This window comes from Vanessa cardui, chromosome 1 (genome assembly GCF_905220365.1).
Source record: "Vanessa cardui chromosome 1, ilVanCard2.1, whole genome shotgun sequence".
Lineage (NCBI taxonomy): Eukaryota > Metazoa > Arthropoda > Insecta > Lepidoptera > Nymphalidae > Vanessa > Vanessa cardui.
This window is the reverse complement of record NC_061123.1, coordinates 12,875,635-12,897,892: the sequence shown is the minus strand read 5'-3', so window position 1 is coordinate 12,897,892 and position 22,258 is coordinate 12,875,635. Positions and strand designations below refer to the sequence as shown.

The following is a 22,258-nucleotide window of genomic DNA, read 5'->3' as shown; positions in this document are numbered from 1 at the left end:
AGTTTTGTTATTATTACATCAGGAATTTAGATAAAGATGGGTAATACTAATTTAAATTAAATTAAATTAAGGTTATTCTGCTAATTATGAAGACATAGAATATTAGCAGTTTTTTTTTTGTTAAATAATGATTCCTGACTCAATACGGAAAAATGCACGAGCCCTTGGGAGGTATAATAAAGTCAATTTTGTGTCACTATTTAAAAAAAAGAAAATCAAGAAGAATAACAACTGGTGTTTACTTAAAAATTAAATTTATCGAGCTTTTTGTATTGACATGTCTTGCGATAGAAAATTGTCATTATCATGACAACTAAAGTTGTATTGTGTAAGAGTTTATAATTACATTTTTGATACAGGTTATCGGAATCTATTAAATAAGTTTTAATATATAATAAACGCTACTATATGCTTTTACTTAAATGTATGCCTTTATCAATTTGATTACGAAAATAATTTTGAAATAGCACTTTCTTAAAGCTGATGTTTCACTTTCACTTACAAATTCCAAGAGCTCCTACCAAATTTACAAGTTTACAAGTAGTAGTTCTAGTTATAGCAGCGTCATTTAAATTGCATACATTTTGAGGACCACATTTTATATCTAAAGATATTTCTCTATTTTAAGATTATTCTCTTACCTATTATTTAAGGATTGAAGATTTAATTTAATATTTTTTTAACTGTTTTACTTTGTATAGGTAATAAGTTTCATTTTGAATAATTTCAATCACTGAGGCGTATAAAAATAGTTTGCTCTACTGGCAGCCCAGGTCTGATTGTCAAACTACAAAAGTCATTTGATTTTGACATATAAGCCAGCACAATTATTTTGGATTTAGACAATATTGTAAACACGTGAGGCGTGAATATTTATTCTTTTAATTGTAAAGATTTCTATGCTAATAACATATTATCGTTAGTTAAAAAACTTACTTTTAATTTTATATTCATCATTAGATATTCAAAATGCCTAAATCAAAACGAGACAAGAAAGGTAAGTTTTTCAACATAACCTGTAGATTTAACCGCACCAACTAAAAAATAGTCAGTAGATCTTTTTATTTAAAATAGTGCACCGAAGAAAAATATAAATGTAAAAGTGAAAATAGATAATTACTTACAGAACGTATTTAATTAATGTTGAAGTAATTTTGAACGTTTATATTTCTCTATTAATATTTTCTTGTTCCTGTTTACTTAAGTCCTATATAATAGTCTAAAATACCTTGAACGGAGGTGGTTTAGTAGTTGGATATGAGAATCTTTATCGATGATAGCGAGTTTCAACCAGGCGCCAGAAAACATTCGCGTGCGTTATTTGTATTTAAAATACATCATTCATTTCATTCTTTCATCTTGAGGGAACCTTCAATTTTATGCATAAAGTTCTCTCATGTCTACTGTCTCATTCTTGTCAACATTTAAATATGTTTAACTAATTAAAAGAACATTTCTTTATATATATAATATAATAAGATGATAGAATACCTTTTTTCATTTCAATTGTTATAAATAAATAAATTTTTAATAATTTTATTATTACTACAGTATCGTTAACCAAAACCAACAAAAAGGGGCTTCTTCTTAAACAGAAAACTATTGAAGAAATAAGAAATACACTTTCCAAATATGAACACATATTTCTCTTTACTGTTGACAATATGCGTAATACAACTTTGAAGGACTTGCGTAATGATTGGAAAGATTCTAGATTTTTCTTTGGCAAAAATAAAGTCATGGCCGTAGCTCTTGGAAGAACAAAAAGCGATGAAGTGGAGGACCAGCTTAACCTGGTAAGCAATATTTTTATGCTAAACTTCTTCATTTAAGTTTTATTTCATGCCCTATGTGTATGCCGTTGATGTTTCCATAAATTGTTGTATTGTAAATTAGATTTTTATTCATTATTTTCTTTTTCCAGCTCTCAAAAAAGTTAAAGGGTCAATGTGGTTTATTAATGACAAACAGAGATGTTAGTGAGGTGTTGGAATATTTTAAAACATTTCGTGAAACAGAATATGCGAGGGCTGGATTTATTGCAAATCGTGATGTAATCTTACCACAAGGGCCGCTAGAAGATTTTTCACACACAATAGAACCACATCTGAGAAGACTCGGCCTTCCCACAACTCTAGAAAGGGGTGTTATTAATTTAATAAAAGAATATCAGGTAAAAAAGACAATTATAATATTTATTAAAACAGTATTTATTAAGTATAGATTTAATATAATGTAAACAGTAGAATACATCAAAAATATACTTTGACTTAACATTGCAATAATTTAGTACCAATTTGAGAACATTTGCCCATAGACAATGGATGAACATTGTAAGAACTTCCACTAAACACTATGGAATAAAAGATGTGTGACTGCTTGTGCGTGTACTTAAGCTGGTTTTTCAATCTTTAAATTTGAACATAGAGATATTGTTTGGGAGAATAATCAATTTTGCTTACTCCTCACTGAGAGTGCAGTCACCTAACCAGAAATGCCAGAATATACTTTTATCCAGCAATATTTAACTATTAGTTGACTGGTGACCTAATTTCTGTAGCATATTTTTTTATCAATATATTAATTTTACTTTTTTGTTATTCATTTAGGTTTGTAAAAAAGACCAACCTTTAACACCAGAACAAGCAAGTATATTAAAACTCCTTGGTATTCAAATGGCTAAATTTAAAGTCGTTATTAAATGTCATTGGACAAAAGGGAAAGGATTTCATAAAGACCTTGATATGCCTAGTGATGATGAAGCCAGTGATGATGAAAAAGTTGTTGAAGATGAAAAAATGGAAGATGATGAAACATAGTTCTTTTTTATAACTGAATTATACTGTTCACTTACCTTATTACACAATAATATAAAAAAAAATATTTGTTTTTTAATTTCCGGAACAATACTTAACAACATGGCTCTACCAACGGTATGGTCTACATAAATTGTTTATATCGCTTTACATTTGACGATTTGTTTATGCAGCCCATGTCGGTAAAAGTCTAGTCAGCGTGATTTTTCCGACAGATTCGACATTTATCGTCAAGTTTTAGCCAATTTACAAGAAACCTAAGTGAATTAAATACAAAAACCTTCCTCGTAGATAACTCTATTTATTTATACAAACCGTATAATAATCCGTTTGGTATTTTCTGGATTTATCGCGTATATGGACCATGTTTTATTATAAATAGTGATAGTAACTACATGATAGAATAATATTTTTATTAATATATATGACAAGAACCAATAGAGCTTTCTGATTGTAATTGTATATCTCTGTTTTATTTGTTCGAATATGGACTAGATTTAAAGGGAAAACGGAGTACGTATCTTTAGAACGATTCATTTAATCGATAAATAAACACTTTTCAAGTGAAAGTATGATGTTAATTTTCGAAATTTTAGTAACACCTTCGAGACTAATTCACTGAATAGGTAGTGTTGTAAGAGGCGAATAATAGGTGACTTTGTAGAAGTCTGTCATCTACTCCCATCGAGTAGATACCACATACTCATTCTCTAGCCAAACAACACTACGTCGTATTGTTGTGTTCCGGTTTGAAGTGTGTCAGTGTCACTACAGGTACAATCAACAATGGTTATAAAATCTTAGTTACCAAGGCAGGTGGTAATATTTCTTACAGTGCCGATATCTATGGGCAACAAAAATAAACCTTAAGTGACAATTGAAGTAACGGGAAACTAAATAAAAAAAATATATGTCATTTTCAAACAAATATGTTTAATAATCACAGTGGTAATAAATTATTTTCATAAAATTACATTCTAAATTAATCAGATTACACCAGCGATCCTGTTGTGTGATCAATAATTAATAACTAATTTAAATAATACATTACAAAGCAAATATAATAAGCAATCTAATTATATTTATACAAAAATAAACTACTCATATTTCAATAAAAGGCTTTGCCTTAAAGGGAAAGTTATAATTATGTTTGTGTTTATCATAACACAAAGTAACTTACATACAAACATATAATCACAGTACAAAAGTAAAGCATTGCTCCTTCAATCAGCATCACAGACTATAACTATATTTAGCAAAATAATATTTTAATGTCTTGCAGATAATAAAATAAGATACATTGAAATTTATATGATCAATATTAACCATTTAAAATTTAGTAAATAATATTTCAAATCATATCATATATTTGTAATAAATATGCTGACAGTAAAGTAATAACAGCTATTTCCGTGCCTGAGAGTAATTCAGTAAAAGTAACGTAACTAACTGGTAAGGAACTCAGGGTAAGGTTACAATTTCACTAGTGTAGTAAAAATAATATTAATATCATAAATCATAGCGCAAAGTGACGAATCCCCTTAGTGATATAGGTGTGAGTTTGAGATCACTGTATATCACAGCAAGTTTAACGTGTGTCCCATAGGTATAATAATTGAATAAAATGTAATAATAAATTGTCATGCCCAACTTATGTATACCATACATATTAAAATACAACGGTAACTAATTATTCAACACAATATTGCAAATTATTGCGATAAGGATGCTATGTTTTCAGTGACCTTAATTTAAATATGGAATAACTACCAAACTTATCTCTAATGAGCCGTGCATTACACATTCATTTAAAGCATATCTTGTCAACTACGGAATTCCCTAAGCTACGTTTTAACGTGCACACCGACAACGCTACTGAATGAAGCCAACAAACACCCATACACCTATCGTAAGCTAGTCCTCGTCTCGAATTGGCGCTCATAGATCACCAGAATCAATAAAATGCAATCGTATTCAAAAGTTTAAAATCCATCTTCTTCAATTATGATAAAGCATATCTGACAATCTTCAATGCACAGTTATGTAGAACAGTGTCCGACCGAAGCTGGTTGGCAGCTGGCTGGCAGCTGGCTGGCGGCTGGCGGGCGGCTAGTGCTTGGCGGGGGGCGGAGCGGCGGGCGGCAGCGCCAGCGTCGGCAATGGCTCGCGCCAGTACACGCTTTGTGAGAACTCATCGCTGGGCTCGCACAGGGCCGGCGGGAACACCTGGTCAACCAGCACCGACATGTGGGAGTACCTGCGATAGCAACAGTGTATTTATTGCATCTATTAACTACTCGAATATTGTAAAAATATATTCAGAAATAGAGAAAGAAACATCTCGAGTAGACAGCAGTAGTAAGATTGGGGATTTTTTCTTAAAATTTTTCGAGTCGTTATCAATGTTACTATTACGTCACATATTTGTATGACAATGTCCAATTAGTGTTAGTCGTATTAAACATATAATTAGAAGCCCGAATGTGACCAACACCAAATATACCACAAATTACCGAGACACTACACGACTGCACCGTAAACGAAAACTTAAGTTATTTACTCTCACACCTAGAATAAGCTGAAATCATTAAATTTAAGAAAAATAGAAAATAGAATAAGCTTTTAATATGACATGTCGATGATTACTGTGTTACTTGTCAGTTCTGATAGGGAGCGTGAAGTTATCGAAAGATGTATCTGAGAGATGATAGCGCGTCAAACCCAATGTCATGCCGTACGGCTTACCGGAAACGGTGCACGCTTCATAAATCCTTTCAACTCAATACTACATTAAGATCTACAAATCGCGCTAGCTAATAATTTTATCACGTTTCATTGGCGGGAAGAAATCATCGACCATGTCACTTTGCACGTGGTAACTGAAATAAAAAAAAACATAAGACTTAGTGCTTTACACGAGAGGCTAATTTACTGAACGATATCTGTTTAATCGAATCAACAATTCACAGTACTAACCCTGTCTAATATAGCATTATAGTGCGACATAACTTAGATGTAGCATCGGCAAAATTCGTAAAATCGATCACAGCCCTATGAAGTGCGCTATCTCAAATTATCAATATCTATTCTTATGTGAATATGATCTTTACACAAATGTGGTAACTTATCATATGACCTAATATATTCGTCAATTTGACACGTCGATTTACATGCACTTGCTTTCTCGAGTTGAACTGACATGAAAATCATCAGCGTTAAGGAACTATTTCTATTGACTGTATAAATCGGCAGTAATCGGTTTTATTGAATTTGCCGATGCTACATCTAAGTTGTGTCGTATTATACTTAAGAAATATATGGATAAAAAGTAGTGTGTATTGTCGATGGGTGCTTTTAAAGCTGATTACAAGATTCAGTACAAATATCCTCTCCCCTCCACCTGTGGCCAAGAGTATGTACAAACACACGGTGTTAGTTGACAATGACGCGGGTGGCTGTGACGCGGTAAAGGGTCCGGTACTCACGTCGATTGGAATGTCTGAGTCAGTTCGTGCTTGAGTTCGCCCTTGTAGTTGATTGTGAATATTCTCACTATGGGGATGCCGACAGCTTGGTATGCGCAAACATCCTGCGAATAACACGTTGAAAACATTAAAATACAATTTAATAACAACAATTTTTTTTTTAATAAATGAATAACATAAAAAAAGTATTCTTTAATTATTTTGTTCAAAATCAAAAAAAAAATATTTTAAATCGTCATTTAACAACTATATCCATCCATACCGGTGGTACCTTAACTTAGAAGTTATCACTGACTCGGAAAGTTCATTATAGAGGGCAAGAAATTACTATTTTTTAACATTTAAAAATACAAAGCATATTGACGTTCCATTTTTAAATAAAAAAAAGTAATAATACGTACGTTGACCCTGTTGCCATAGCCGGCGTAGAAGGGATTCGAGCCGGACGGGAACAGCGCTTTGATGTCAGCTAAACATTGTATCTTAAACTCTTCCGGCTTCTTCTCGATGACCTCTCGGTGGAAGGCGCGCAGCAGCGACGTGGGGTTCAACAGCAGTGGTCCGTCCGGTAGGCAAAGCTCGCCTTGTCTGATAGACCTTAGATACTCTCTGGTTACCTATTAGTAAAAAAATAATAACCATATAATATTATACGACCCTAAATATATGAAATAACAAGTTATTGTTTTTTTTTTTTTTTGAAAAACAATGAATTCTCATAACTGAGGTCAAAAATAACATTTTCATTTGTCATACCGAATATTTAGTACAAATTTACCTCTTGTGGTCAGTGAATCGATAAATTTTCCAGAAACATAAATATGACCTTATCGTGTTGATAAAGAGGTCAGTTGAATGCAACGCATAAACAAGTTTCATTAGTAATTAAACAGTTTAATAATACACACTGACGATTATCTAAAACCTCACTAACCCTGGCTTGGCCGATGGCCCGAGCGGACAGGTAGAGCAACTGGTAGCCGTTGTTCTTGATCTTGGTGAAGAGCTGCGCCACGCCCGACTGCGCCCAGTCCTTGCCCACCAGTGGGAATATATGACCCAACACGTCTGACCTGCGAACCACGTCTGATATAAGTTTTTGCTGATAGTACATAGTCAGTCTTATTTAGGCAAAGATATTTTATTTAGAAGTATTTAGTAAAGTTAAATGTTATTGAGGGTCGTATATATGAGAAAATAAACAAATAATCTATAGTATACACATCTGATTGGATTACTTAGGCTTAAGTAAACATTAATGAAGTTTATAATTATATAAACGGCATAATTTCATTATTCAGTAAACAAAATTAATTCTGTATGTGATTTGTTGCTCTCTATCATAAATTTTGATAATCAAATTCTATTTTATACACACGATGGGTATAAGAAAAATCATAGGTATTACCTTAATACCTGGTTTCTTAATAAATGGTCTATCTAATGCATGTTTGATTCAAGTCAATAGTAAATTGTTGAGATTAACGCGTTCGAACATGAAAACATTCAAAAACATATATAGAGCTTATAGATCGCCATTATTTCAACACTAATGACTTCATTTCTATTCATTCAACGTCATTACTTCTTCGACTCGAATAGGATATTGGGATGCTAAGGAGCGAGACGTCGAGATGGCCCAGTGGTTAGAACACGTGCATCTTAACCGATGATTACAGGTCCAAACCCAGGCAAGCACCGCTGTTTCATGTGCTTAATTTGTCTTTATAATTCATCTCGTGCTCAGCGGTGAAGGAAAACATCGTGAGGATTATGCCACATGTGTATTCCACCAACCCGCATTGGAACAGCGTGGTGGAATATGTTCCAAACCTTCTCCTCAAAGGGAAAGGAGGCCTTTAGCCCAGCCCAGGAATTTACAGGCTGTTGTTGTTGTATAAGAAAAATCGGTATTACCTTAACACTTGGTTTCTTAATAAATGGTCTATCTAATGCATGTTTGATTCAAGTCAACAGTAAATTGTTGAGTTTAACGCGTTCGAACACAAAAACAAACAAAAAAAATATATAGAGCATTACAGATCGCCATTATTTCAAGACAAATGATTTCAAATCTATTCATTCAACGTCATTACTCCTTCGACTCGAATTCCTATTCGTTATATTGCGATGCTTGGGGGGGGAGGGGTACGTACTTGGTGATGGTGCCGTCGATGTCGGAGATGACGATCTTGTCGTCGTAGCGCCAGCGGAACACGTTGCACTTGCAGCGCGTGGTGCCCTGGTACGCCGTCGTCACGCTGAACACCATCTCATTCATGCCCTCGCGCAGATTCAACTCCTTCTGCGAAACGGTCACCACGTGTATTTAGACCCATTTCTGGACTTTATATTCATAGGAAAATACCTCACTGTGGACCACCTGCCTACCTCTCCATTACCATAAACGGTAATCAATACTTATATAATTCAAATAATTTAATCCACAATATAAATACCCCGACTTCGCTCTAATGATTATACTACCCATTTACAACAAAATATAGGACGAACTGGAATAAATGAAAACTGCCAGTTAATTTCTCGACTGAACATTGCTTTCATATTTGTTTAGATTATTTCAGTTGCAATTCTACTTTGGCTATATGTTAGAATATTGTAAGTCATACTAATGGAAAATACCACACTGTGGACCACCTGCCCACCTCCCATTACCATAAACGGTAATCAATAATTATATAATTCAAATATTCCACAACATAAATACCCTGAAAAATTATTATCACCCATTTACACCAAAGTAGGACGAACTGAAATAAATCAAGGCTGCCAGTTAATATCGCGACTGAACATATATATAATGTTGTTAAATATAATGCTATCAGTGACTTTCAAGTATTTATTTAGATTATTCCAGTTGCAATTCCACTTTGGCTATATGTTAGAATATTGTAAGTCATACTAATGAGCTAAAAATTAAAAAACATATTCAACCTCATTTAAGTTTTATTGATATCAAATATATTACTTTGAATGAATTAATAAAAATTAATTAAATAAATGATATGATATAAGTTAGGTCTGCTTACAATTTGTTCAGACGACAGACGTAGCGTCTTGCGGAAGGTTGACGTCCGTCGGGAGCTGTTCTGGTGACCCTCCTGGTCTGACTCGGACGAGCTGTGCTCGTGCTGGCTGCCCGAGATTTGACCTGAACATTCCACACAAAAATATATTAATCTAACTGTAATGACTGAATGATTGCTGACACCAGTTAATTTATTATAAAGAAAGTATTTGAATCAATGTATGATATGACATTTTTTATAATATTATGTAAGTACATATTTATAATAGCGTATTATAGTAAAGTAAAGTAAAAGTAAAGAAACAGCCTGTAAATTTCCCACTGCTGAGATAAGGCCTCCTCTTCCATTAAACATATTCCACCACGCTGTTCCAATGCGGGTTGGTGGAATGCACATGTGGCAGAATTTCGATAAATTAGACACATGCAGGTTTCCTCACGATGTTTTCCTTCACCGTCGAGCACGAGATGAATTATAAACACAAATTAAGCACATATATATAGTGGTGCTTGACTGGGTTTGAACCCGCATTCATCGGTTAAGATGTACGCGTTCTGACCACTGGGCCATTTCATGATATTATGTATAGTACGACACAACTTAGAAGTAGCATCGGCAAAATTCGTAAAACCGATCACATCCGAATTAAGTACGCCATCCCAAATTAACAATATTTATTTCTCATGCGAATATGATCTTTACACAAACGTAATAACTTGTAATATCATATGACATAATATATTCGCCAATTTGACACGTCGATTTACATGCACTTGCTTTCTGACTTTGAAATGACGCGAAAATCTATAGCGACGAATAGCGTCGAATGGCGCGATAGGGAGCTATTTTTATTGGTCGTGTAAATCGGCAGTAATGGGTTTTATTATCATGTCATTGCATTTTCCGATGCTACATCTAATTTGTGTTAACTATACATATTTATAATAGCGTATTATAGTACGTTAGTTAAATTTGGAACAGTTGAAAATCTGTATTGTCTAAATTATTCTAATGTAATGTAATATATGTAGTTTGATATTAACTTACTTTTAGGCATAACGGGAGTAGATTCTCGGGGTTCAATAGCGACTTCAGGCTTCGGTGCTTCTGCCATCACAGGAACCTCTTTTGGCTTTTCAACTTTCTCTTCAACCCAATGATCCACGTGATCCTCGTCGGTTGATTCAGTTTTAGCCATTATTGTTTTGGTTGAAGCTTCAATTTGTAATGCGGTTGAATCCTTTATGTCTTCATCTTTAGGTTGTGATGATTCAGATCTAAAAAATATGACACTAAAGTAAAGTAACAGCTTGTAAATTTCCCACTGCTGGGATGAGGGCTCCTCTTCCATTCAGGAGAGGGTTTGGAACATATTCCACCACGCTGTTCCAATGTGGGTTGGTGGAATGCACATGTGGCAGAATTTCTATGAAATTAGACACATGCAGTTTTCCTCACGATCTTTTCCTTTACCGCCGAGCACGAGATGAATTATAAACACAAATTAAGTACATATATATAGTGGTGCTTGCCTGGGTTTGAACCCGCATCATCGGTTAAGATGCACGCGTTCTAACCACTGGGCCACCTCAGCTAAAAATATATATAATCATTTTTTTTATTTGATAAAAAAACTATAAATAATGAGGAAAGTTTGATTCGTTTACGCTTGCATTGAATCCCTACAGATGTGTAGGCCTCGATTACTTAGCGAGCTTTTTCGCTTAAGTCTCCATTTTAAGCCTATTGTATTGTATCACTCGTCTTATAAAATAAGTAAGAACAATAGATTGATACGGAATTTGGACATAGCTTCTCCACTTACATAATTATGTGGAAATCCAAATTAGGAAATTGTATCTGTTCCAACATTACATCTGTGAAATTTTGGATCGCGTTTCTATCATATAGAGTGTTGGCACGATTCCCTGAGTGGCGTGCACGAGTCATAGCGGATATAATCTGTCTCTTTGAAGTACGAGTACCCACATTTACTTATAAATAGTTTTAAATAAATAAAATATAATGACTTATAAGACATGTTATCGTGATTTGAGTTTGTTTATTTGCTAACGTTGCCTCTATTAATAAATGAAATACTCAAACGAATTTAATGCAATTTTGAATTCACGTTTGATACTTGGTGGTAGGGCTTCAAGCCCGTCTGGGTAGGTACCACCCACTCAACAGTTATTCTACCGCCAAATAACAGTACTCAGTATCGTTGTGTTCCGGTTTGAAGGGTGAGTGAGCCAGTGTAACTACAGGCACATCTTAGTCCCCAAGGTTGGTGGCACATTGACGATGTAAGAAATAGTTAATATTTCTTACAGCGTCATTGTCTATGGGTGATGGTGACCACTTACCATCAGGTGGCCCATATGCTCGTCTGCCAACCTATACCATAAAAAAAACGTAGCAAGCGTACAAAAAGTACCCTTTGCAACGTTGTGTGTCCCCTCCAGCCAAACTGAAGACGGTAATTAGTAGCTATGTAAATACACTTAAATCTAAGAATATTACAATTAATTGCGTTTCGTAATTAATTGTTTCTAGAATCTTCAAATCACTCATCTGTTTTCAAAGCCAGCCTGTTATAGCGTGAGAAAAATATTAATTGTTTTCGCCCTCGATAATGTCGAAGAGGAATAATATCATCATGAAATATTTCATGAAAAGATACGGATCGCTACGTTTTATTATCTGTAGACTGTACTCTTGGACCGTCACGAAGACGACTCGTGTCACTCAGTTTACTTTGCAAATAAACACATATTATATGAATTGATGTTAACGAACTCGTCAGTTGTCTATATGGAGATTTTTTAAGTCAAATTCGGATGTTATTTTTTTTTTTAACATTTAGTAAAGTACACTAACGAGTTGATTGTAGTGTTTCTGCAAATATACTTAGGTATTATTTCATTTGACAGTTTTTTGGCACCAAAATAAAGAAAATATTTATGTAAAACAATGGTGTAATGACTAGTCCAAGTTTAGACAGCAGGTCTGTTGTTAAATTTTATTTGGCTAAATGTTGCCAAGTCCGTGGGACTTATGCCCTATACGTTTTAAGTATAATGCCACGGATAAGACGGATTACGTAGTATTCAAATCGATAGTCTATTTCAATCGAATAAATAATTAATATAAATAATCAAAATAGATTTACGTATTCCATGCAATTTGCAAATAGATTGTCGATTAATACATCTTTATATAACACTATTCTACTTTATTTCTTATATTACTTGCAATGTTCCGATAACAGCTTCATCGTCATTTAAAACGGTTTTTCTAAAATTTTTCTAAAGCCATAATCAATATTGAGCCATTGTATCACGTTGTCGATGTGGTTGGAATTTACCATGCGTGTAATCAAAAGCAAGACTATTTCATTAAGTATCAAAACTTTTTCCCTACCTATACTTTGATTAGCATAAATATAAAAAGTAACAGTAAACATTAACATTGTTTCACTGCTAGGCATTAAAGCATCTGTCAGGTCAAAATACAATTTGATTGACAATTGAGTAGACCAAAATGGTCGAATGAATCATTGTAAATGTATTTCACTTTGCGTTCATCATTAGAAAGAAAGAAGAAAGAAAGAAAGAACACTTCTATTTGGGACAACATGACACTTGGTACAAAATAAAAAGTAAAAATAATAATAAAAAAAATAATAATAATTAAGTACTAATAAATTATCATTTACACAAAAAAAAGAAATAAAATGAACAACAAAAAAAAGTAACGATACAAAAACAAATATAAAGAAAAAGAACAACTACAATATACGTGACGTGTCCCAAATAGGTATACCATTCAGCAATTCATAGGTGTGGACACCTAATGCTGATTTTCAATGGTACCCTTTTTTTTTATATACCTACTGACGGGCGGTGACCCAATTAAAATACAAATACTAAAATTTAAAATAAAGACATTACACATATAATTTATCTACACTAATATTATAAAGAGGAAAACTTTGTTTGTTTGGTTGTAATGAATAGGCTCAAAAACTACTGGAACGATTTTAAAAATTCTTTCACCATTCGAAAGCTAAATTAATCCCGCATAACATAGGCTAAATTTTATTTTGAAAAAAAATAGGGTTCCGTAAGATATTTTGGGTTTTTCGGACAAAAAAGGAAAAAATCTACCAAAAAAGTTGATTTTTTTGCGTATTATGCCTAAACTATAAAAGATAGAACTATAAAATGTTCTAACTCCGGTCCTTAGAGGGCATAATGGCCTCCGATCCTAAGAACCTCATCAGATTCGTGGCTGAGGTGTTCTGATCACGAATTTGAGTCACAATAGATCCAAGCGCCGGTTGCAGTAATACTTCAAATGTGACCGTGCCTCAGCAGTAGGGATATTAGAAGACTGATTATGAACCGTTATCTACGCGGGCGAAGCCGCGGGCGACCGCTAGTTTATAAGATAAATTGCATACATTAAATAATAATTTATTCATTCAATAAAACTACACGCAAATATATATTAATTAGTGCCACCGTACCTTTTATCCTGGTTGGATCTTCGCCAGCTCCACCACGAGTACCGCGGTTTGGCCTCGTCCACGCCACGACTGATCTGAGGGTCCTCTTTCTCGCCTTTCTCCAGTTCCTCCATCACTCTCTGCGAAGATATAACAATCACGCAACCGTGCACTCATCAAACCATTTCTTCGAGCTATAGCGATAATCTCTAGCGCGGTCAGGTATGACTCGAATTGTCAGTGGAACAAACGAATAAAGAGACCTCCATGGTCGAGTGGTGTGTACACCGGTTTTCATGGGTACGCCACTCTGAGGTCCCGGGTTCGATTCCCGGCCGAGTCGATGTAGATTATCATTAGTTTTCTATGTTGTCTTGGGTCTGGGTGGCTGTGGTACCGTCGTTACTTCTGATTTCCATAACACAAGTGCTTCAGCTACTTACATTGGGATCAGAGTAATGTATGTGATGTTGTCTCATCCTTTCAACTTCCATTGATCCAAAACAAATTTTTAAAATATTTGTCTTTTAAATCTAGCGATTGTACCCATGAACCTTTATTATCTCTCTCAAAACGCCGATCTATGAGAGACCAAGTTTTCTTATATAAAATTATTAATAATATTATTGATTCCCCTTTTCTACTAAGCAAGCTGTCTCTGAACTGCCCACGATCGAACGCTCGTCAACCGCTATTTTATCAATCGGTGGAAACTTCGCTGGATAATGTGATATCTAAACTGTATTATGTAATTTGATTATATGTTATATCTGTTTGTTTCCCAAATATTAAATAAATATTTATTTGTTAAAAAGAGGCTGACATCGATGCCCAAGGAAGGACATATATGCCCTGATGGCATTTCGTGATGAGGATAGCGAGGGTAGGTGAGGGTACTCACGGCGGGCAGCGGGCGGCGGTAGGCCAGCAGCGACAGCAGCAGCGGGCCGGCGCTGCGCCACGGCAGGCGGCGCGCGCCCAGACGCACCTCCAGCCGCTCCGCGCCCGCCAGCGACGCGCCGCGCTCGCAGAACTCCTCGAAGCTCAGCGCGCGCGACACCGGGCCCTCGCGCGCCATCACCGTCACCTGCCCCCTGCGCATACGACCGTCCCGCATTAGCACACGCACACGCGCACGCACACACAGAGCACCCCACTCGACGCGGGCGCGTACTCACTTGGCGAGGAGCTTCTCGTCGTCGTCGGAGTCCAGCGCGGGCGCGTCGAGCGAGCCGGGCGAGTTGGGCGACTGCGGGAGCGACGGGCCGTTACCCGACTCGTACTCCTCCTCGGTCGGTCCGCCCGTGACGCCGCTGCCGCCGACTATTTGGAAGGTAAAATGCCGGTCGAGTAAGTATTGCGTTTCGGCTCGAATGTTGAGATTGTCTCGTCGGGTCGAACGTTATTTACCTGAGCGATATCGTTCCGCGTGATGTTTCGGGAAGTACAGGTCGGGATCGACTTGGCCGCGATCGAGGTCGTCGAGGTAGACGCCCTCGGGCGCGTTGTCGGGCGCTTCCCGGTTCGACATGAAGCGGAACATGCCGCTGAGCACCCCGCCGCGCTCGGTGCGCTCCTCGTCCGAGCTGAGCGGCTCCGTGGGGGAGGCCGGCTCGGCGGGGGAGGCGGGGGAGTCTGGCGTCTCGGGAGATTCAGTGGACTGCGCGCCTCGAACTGGCGGTTCGGGGAGTTCCCCCCATCGCCACGACTGCGAGGACTTGTCCCCGGTGCCGGCGGCCCGCGCCAGCTCCATTTCCGTGTCTGATTGGACCGGCGTCCCGGAACAGTCCTTGCTGAATAGAAATGGATACTAATGAAAATATGCAAATATGCATAGGAGCGTCGGTAAGGAGCCATTTAACACTTGCAGCAATAAATTATACATCGTCTCTCTGTTATGCTAATATAAATAAAGCAATTGAGTTTATTTCATTTTATGTTCCTTTATAAGCCAAGTTAGTGGCACATTAAGCTGAATTTGATACTGACTTAAAAAGTGCATAATAGTGGATTTATACTGGTTATCATCAATAATGATATTACAAAATAAAAATCATCCTGAATCCATCAAAGTATCTATTTTTTTTAACTAACCAAACTTTAATAATATTAAAATTTAAGTCAATTGCAAACTACCGTATCGTAGCATAAGAATCTACTATTTTGAATTTCGAATTTAGTCATAAATTTTCATGTTATTTTTTTAAATTAACTTTGACATGACGTGACACATGAATCGCATTAACAATTATTAATAATAATAAATATTAACATACACCAAATATTCTCACTAATCACTAAATAAAGCGAAATAGAACGCATTACAATTAAATGTGACCCACATACGTCGTCTACAATTACATTAATATCAATAAGAGGAAGAGCGGACGAAATTGTTTTGACATAAATTATTTTGCACGAACATAAATCCGTTTATTAATTACAAGTTACAAAACACATGGCCAAAGACTGTTAATAATGAAACGAATTCAATAGCTAAGCCTATTCCAACGAGACGAGTAAATAGCCTTGACATTGAGAGACGCAATATTATTGGTCGAGATCTTGAATAATCTATGGTAGTACCATAGATCTATGGTAATATTATGGATTCGCAAAAATTTGCGTAACCTATGTTATATTTTTGTAAATAATTATATATTTATCTGACACAATGTCATGTCATTGAAACGAAAAGAAATCGTTGCCCTTTAGCCGTTTCAACTAACACAAAGAACCAATTTGATCGAAGTCGGTTCGTAATCGTATCGGAAATGTAATATGTATTGTAATCTTTATAACTAACTAGCAACCCGCCCCGGTTTCGCACGGATGCAATGATCATACTAAATATACTACAGAAAATCCTTATATAGAATTTTCACGGTTTTTTGTCATTAGACAATACAAACCGCTATGTCCCTGCATTTTAAAACTGTAATATCTTCGAAAATATTCCTTTTAATTACATGCTTTAATGGGCCTTCGTGATCTACATTAATTTAAGATACTTAGTTGGATGGATTAATGCTTTACTGCTTCGTAAATAAGCCATTATTTCTCGTAAAAAGTAAAGAATAAAAATTGGTTATTGTGGATTGGGCGGAGGTATGGGTTATACCTAAGTGATAGACATATAGGACTTTTTTGTAGATCTTTTTAAAGTACTGTACAACACTATTTAGACAGACAGACTTTGTTTTATACTATGTAGTGATAGGATTGTTGTTTACATGATACACGTAAGCTATTAGCAAATAGCATGAATAATAAATAATAATATAATCTTTATTTATCTTTACTCCTTCCTCCATTGGAATAGGATAGGCGGGGCATCTATTGAAAGTATCTAATTGATATGTAAAATTCATAGACTATTTTGAAAACTTGTTCCTTATTGCCTTGCTTGACCTTGATTTAACAAATTCTCCTTTACTATAAATTCGGCGCGGCCTTGGACACCGATAATGTCATTGTAAATACATGACGCTATTTTAATATTATTTATCGACAAAGGCGGTTTTCTTAATTTGCAACGTTACACACATCTTTATCTTGAGTGTGACCTTCATCTATGTGAATAAATATTCATAACTTAAGCTCGATAACAATGTAAAAAAAGAAATAGACGATAAATATTGAACTGAAAATACAAATCTACTGAGACACTTTATACTTTTCGTATTGAAATAACTAATACTTATTCAACGTTGTACGGAAGTTCTACAAAGCGAACACTAATGGCTACGTGGGTCATAATACGAAAAGCAATTCAAATAGAAATTACGATACGTTATATTAAATAGATACTTCAAACTTCGATAATTCTATTTTCGTAAGTAGAACGAACTACATATTAGAATAGAGTTTAAGAGTAACAGTAAGCGAGGCGTTTTGAGATAATTCAATGAGTTTACGAGTGTCTGGAGGCTGCGTGCACCTCGAACGCTGTGTCGGACAGCGCCAGCGGGATGCGATTGTCACCGCTCAGCTTCAAGTTGGACAACTCTTCACTGCAACCAGGCAACACCTTTGTCAAACACTAGTACGTGGTAATACTTACGGAGTTAAGTGCCTTCGTAAAGGTCAATCCGTCAAATTATTTTGTAGTTGTTCGTAAACTTACCTAAGAGTTCCCGAGGCGATTTCGGAGTCACTAAAAAAGTTAATATCGGTGACGTTCGGTATGGCAGCCGGCTGCGAACCGCGCTGTTCGGAGCCGGTGAGATCGGATTGACTAGAGACTGAACTAGTCGAAGATTTTCTTTGGTGCTTCTTCTTCGAGCTGGCTTTCCTCGTCTTCTTTTTCTTCTTGCCGTTGCCGTTTGATTTGAACTCGTCCGGGTTCGGCACCACATCGATGGGTCGGAAGTCGTTGTGTTCGCTTATCTTCTGAACAGTCTGGTTGGCTTCGCAGCCCGCGGCGCCGAGCTGCGTGGCTGCGAATGTCTTTGGCTTCGAGTCGGTCCAGTCAGACGATCCTTCGTTCAGACCGTCCATTTCAAACAGAGCATCATTTTCATGATCGATTATTCTGCTTTTGTCGTCTTTCAAGTTATTTTTTATTTTACTTAAATCAGGTTTTTGCATCGACTTGCCATCGGCGGTGTATCTACGAATCAATACAAAAAATATATATGTAATAATCAATGCAATAGTTAATGTGTGATTGATTACCACAGAGGTTTCTCAAGGAAATAAAGTAATGCATTGTTGCGAATGGCTGTTGCTGTTTACAATGCGTAATATACAACACGTATATGCTAACTTGTACATTCACGTGAGCCGTGGAATAGCGTGTTTACTCACTTTCTAATTAATTTTCAAAACATTAAGGCTTGAATATACTTAACATTGAAATATATTTTAATATTGTCGTGTTATGGATTGTCTCACGTTACTTATTCAAGAATTATATTACAAGAGCGAGAAACAAGCAGGGGTTATAGTGTTTTATACGTCCTGCTTGTACCAAGAATTAATTATTTAAAAAAAAGTAATGCGGACGTAGATCGTCAGCGCATACATAATTGATTACTTATTTTATATTTAAAAGATAACATATAGATTAAAATGAGTCATGTGTGTGGTGTCATTTACGGCACTATCGCCCTTTGTACCGTAATTGTATTTCTTTATAAGTAGCGTTTTATACTGTCGGACAAAGCTATTCAATACGAGTTAATAAATTGTATGGGCGTTGTTTCTTATATCAAATAAATAGCTGCATTGTTTACCTTCTTTTCGTGTAGTCAGATGCCTGTCCGTGGTCGGGCTCGACAGCGGACAGCGAGTTACGACGCCGTGGCTCATATAATTCGTCAAACCGCGAGGCGGGGATGGGTGAGGTAGCGAGATGGGCCGCACACTCGGCTTCATCCTCGCCTACTTCTTCAACGAAAAACGCCTCTCCAGACTCACCTAGCTTCATGTGAATGTTCAGCGGTTCCCCGTTTAACTCCAAGTCAACCTGTGAAAAGACGTATCTTTTAGACTCGGCTAAAGTTGTATGAACTTATACAATAAACTCATACACCGTCCTGTATGGCAACAACTTTTTGTTCAGTCATTGTTACGAACGCAAATCATGTTTACATTTTCCTCGTTGCTCTTATATTTATTTTATTAGGTAGGTGACTTACTTATAGATGGGGTTTTCATATTATTCATGGTTTTGAGGTCTTATATTAAAAAAATCCATTTGTTGTAAGTGATAATCTCTTTAATAGTCTTTTATAAAAATAACAAGTGGCCTCATGAAGACAAAATATTTGTGCCAAATTTTTCATACAATTCTCGTATTGAGAATTGTAGTCTACTTTGGCAGCAATCCAGTTTTCACAGTGAATCAGTCGTACGTTTCCTATCTTGTTTTGGCAATACATGCTAACCAGCACAGACAACATAATATCCTTATCGTCGAATAACAATCAAAATTAAAAGACACATAATCTGTTATAAACTGATCGACTTTCTTTTTTATTAAGTTTCGTTTAATGAACTCTATGATTATAAATACGCCAGACTCGTTTTACCGGAACAAGCGTAAACAAATTCTTAGTCAGAACATTCTAGATGCAGTCGAGTTATAACCTCTCCCACGGAGGATGGATCTATCGGTAGACTTGTTAACTGGACACATTTCTACACACGTGTCGAGGCAAATATTGCATGCACGCAATTCAGTACGTACACTGTTTCGTGTCTTCTTTACGAAATGCGTGAAATCATGTGACGACAACTGCATTCGTCACTTCCTTAGCGATGTTACATTGAGATTTATAAATTATTTATGAATATGTAATAAATAATGCTGCCCTAAATTACGCACCAAACAGGGAAAGTACAATTATAGTCATAGTAAAATATAAAATAGAAGGATATGCGTCATTATTATTTAGTAACGCCATTTAAAAGAAAACAATATAATAGCTGATACTAATCAATTCTTAATCTTTTGTTCTCAATATCTTTTCGAATTTTGCCGTAATATTATTCATTTCCTTGTACAGATACTGATGTGACCGTTTTAATCAGAATAATTAATTCCGATAAACTTTCTGAACTTAATTAATCATCGTACGTAATTAAGTGATCTTATCAAGAAAATTCATTTTCTTTCTTTAAATATATCAGTGTATGATGAAATCGTAATAAACAGAAAAAAAACGAACAATAATATAAGTTGAATTCGCACAAAAGCCTTGAAGCGATTAGAATACTAATAAGTTTATCGTAAAAGTTGAAGCCACAGAATAGTTTGTACGTCTTCCGCAAGATGCTATAGTTAGTCTTTGTTTTACAATCGGTTCGGACTTTAATCCGTTAAGGCGAAGGCAAAACAATTCACTGTCTTTTTATCATTTTTCATTTTATTTTGTAGTAATTGACGATAATATAAATTTGTTATAATGACGACCTCCGTGGTCGAGTGGTGTGTACACCGGTTTTCATGGGTACGCCACTCTGAGGTCCTGGGTTCGATTCCCAGCCGAGTCAATGTAAATTATCATTTGTTTTCTGTGTTGTCTTGGTTCTGGGTGTTTGTGGTACCGTCGTTACTTCTGATTTTCCATAACACAAGTGCTTTAGCTACTTACATTGGGATCAGAGTAATGTATGTGATGTTGTCTCATATTAATGAAATGAAAATAAGAATGGCAATTTAAATATATTAATTGTTTGAAACAAATTATTGTGCCTGTGTTTGTACTAAATATGTGTTAATACGACTAGACTAGAAAGCATCCGAAAATTTTCGTAAGAATTTCTTTAGACGATTTCGTCTTAATTAATCGTCACTCGATTGGTCCAAAGTCTAAGACTGATCGATTAAAAATAAGCAAATGTCAACGTCACTTTCAAATCGTCTATTTTTTTTCCCGCGATATATTTAATACGTACATATAGCAAATCCATTTAGCCTAGGCTCGCAGTTTTTTTTTCAAACTAAGAGCCGTTGCCTCGCTTATTATGCGTTGATAAGTTGCTTAAAGCCAGACAGACCAGGTTTGTAAATATTTGGCAAGTGACGATACAATAAAACCAAACATGTACGACTTTAGTCGAAGAAACATGGCGCTTTAATTTAAATATATGAACTACTTATATGTACTCTGTCATACATTTAAAAAGAGGTAAATAAAACAGATACATGAAATTAAAAAAAATCACAATTCATAATGACTACGAATATTCGTAATGTCTCATTAGATATTAATACTGTTATCAGATTACGTAACATATCGAATGTTGTAATAAATAATAAGTCGATTGACCTTGATTTTTAAATAATCTGCGCACTGGAAATTATGCACATTTTAATTTATGGCAACACAGACTTAATGATTATTACATATCCAGCAAAAGAGCAAACCGAATTTGAAAAAGTTCAATGAAACTGTGAAAAAAACACATAAGTACAATAAAATAAATGGCGACTTAATTTATTGCACACATCCAAGCAACACGGTAGAATAGCAATTATTTTCATATCAATGTGTTTTTAGAATAATTCAATTTCAGTAGGAATGTATGATATACGAGTATAATTGAATTGGGTAATTTTGATAAGGACTCGCAATGGGTTACAAAAAACTTTGAACAGTCAGTACACAGACAATTAGTTAGTTTCATTGGCGTCTACCTTAACAAATGAAGATTACTACGTTTATCACGTAAAGAATTCACTTTATATAAAAAACACAGAGGAAAAGAATCATTTAATAAAATAATAAGAAATACGGAAGATACATCACGTTCGATCACGAAATATTAAAAAAAAAACATTGAATTTTTAAGATTAGAATAAATCAAAACGCAGCTAAGGTTGAAAATTTTTAAAATATATATTTAAAGCTTTGCATTGTCAGCGAGTAAAGCCGCGTTGACCCACAT

The 22,258-nt window shown here is 35.5% G+C and overlaps 2 protein-coding genes across 5 annotated transcripts in view; one reads left to right on the top strand and one right to left on the bottom strand.

The window, feature by feature from the left end:
* The first annotated feature begins 795 nt into the window (after positions 1 to 795).
* Positions 796 to 2,879, top strand: LOC124533138 (mRNA turnover protein 4 homolog). The gene is made up of 4 exons (XM_047108305.1): positions 796 to 997; positions 1,552 to 1,796; positions 1,925 to 2,173; positions 2,610 to 2,879. Exons 1-4 carry the CDS (start codon positions 970 to 972, stop codon positions 2,817 to 2,819), a joined length of 732 nt encoding a protein of 243 aa, XP_046964261.1. The 5' UTR covers positions 796 to 969; the 3' UTR covers positions 2,820 to 2,879.
* An 850-nt stretch (positions 2,880 to 3,729) lies between these two features.
* Positions 3,730 to 22,258, bottom strand: part of LOC124532370 (phosphatidate phosphatase LPIN3) — a 29,649-nt gene continuing 11,120 nt past the window's right edge. For 2 of the 4 annotated variants that reach the window (XM_047107298.1, XM_047107361.1), the window contains exons 3-16: positions 19,099 to 19,331; positions 17,988 to 18,473; positions 17,779 to 17,874; positions 15,272 to 15,654; positions 15,040 to 15,184; positions 14,763 to 14,955; positions 13,883 to 14,001; positions 10,399 to 10,628; positions 9,352 to 9,473; positions 8,458 to 8,606; positions 7,236 to 7,374; positions 6,703 to 6,918; positions 6,302 to 6,405; positions 3,730 to 5,073 (exon numbers count right to left, since the gene is read on the bottom strand). In XM_047107298.1, the coding sequence (XP_046963254.1) occupies positions 4,926 to 5,073; positions 6,302 to 6,405; positions 6,703 to 6,918; positions 7,236 to 7,374; positions 8,458 to 8,606; positions 9,352 to 9,473; positions 10,399 to 10,628; positions 13,883 to 14,001; positions 14,763 to 14,955; positions 15,040 to 15,184; positions 15,272 to 15,654; positions 17,779 to 17,874; positions 17,988 to 18,473; positions 19,099 to 19,331 (2,763 nt within the window). In that variant the 3' untranslated portion in view covers positions 3,730 to 4,925. Of the gene's footprint in view, positions 5,074 to 5,561; positions 5,696 to 6,301; positions 6,406 to 6,702; positions 6,919 to 7,235; positions 7,375 to 8,457; positions 8,607 to 9,351; positions 9,474 to 10,398; positions 10,629 to 13,882; positions 14,002 to 14,762; positions 14,956 to 15,039; positions 15,185 to 15,271; positions 15,655 to 17,778; positions 17,875 to 17,987; positions 18,474 to 19,098; positions 19,332 to 22,258 lie in introns of all 4 variants that reach the window. The other 2 variants (XR_006966643.1, XM_047107478.1) reach the window with 2 other exon arrangements.

Bases quoted from the DNA above. Each gene is read 5' to 3' on its own strand.
- LOC124533138 (XM_047108305.1), top strand. From the start codon at position 970: ATGCCTAAATCAAAACGAGACAAGAAAG. The intron at 998-1,551 runs GTAAGTTTTTCA...TTATTACTACAG, and splicing joins ATCAAAACGAGACAAGAAAG to TATCGTTAACCAAAACCAAC. The intron at 1,797-1,924 runs GTAAGCAATATT...TTCTTTTTCCAG, and splicing joins TGGAGGACCAGCTTAACCTG to CTCTCAAAAAAGTTAAAGGG.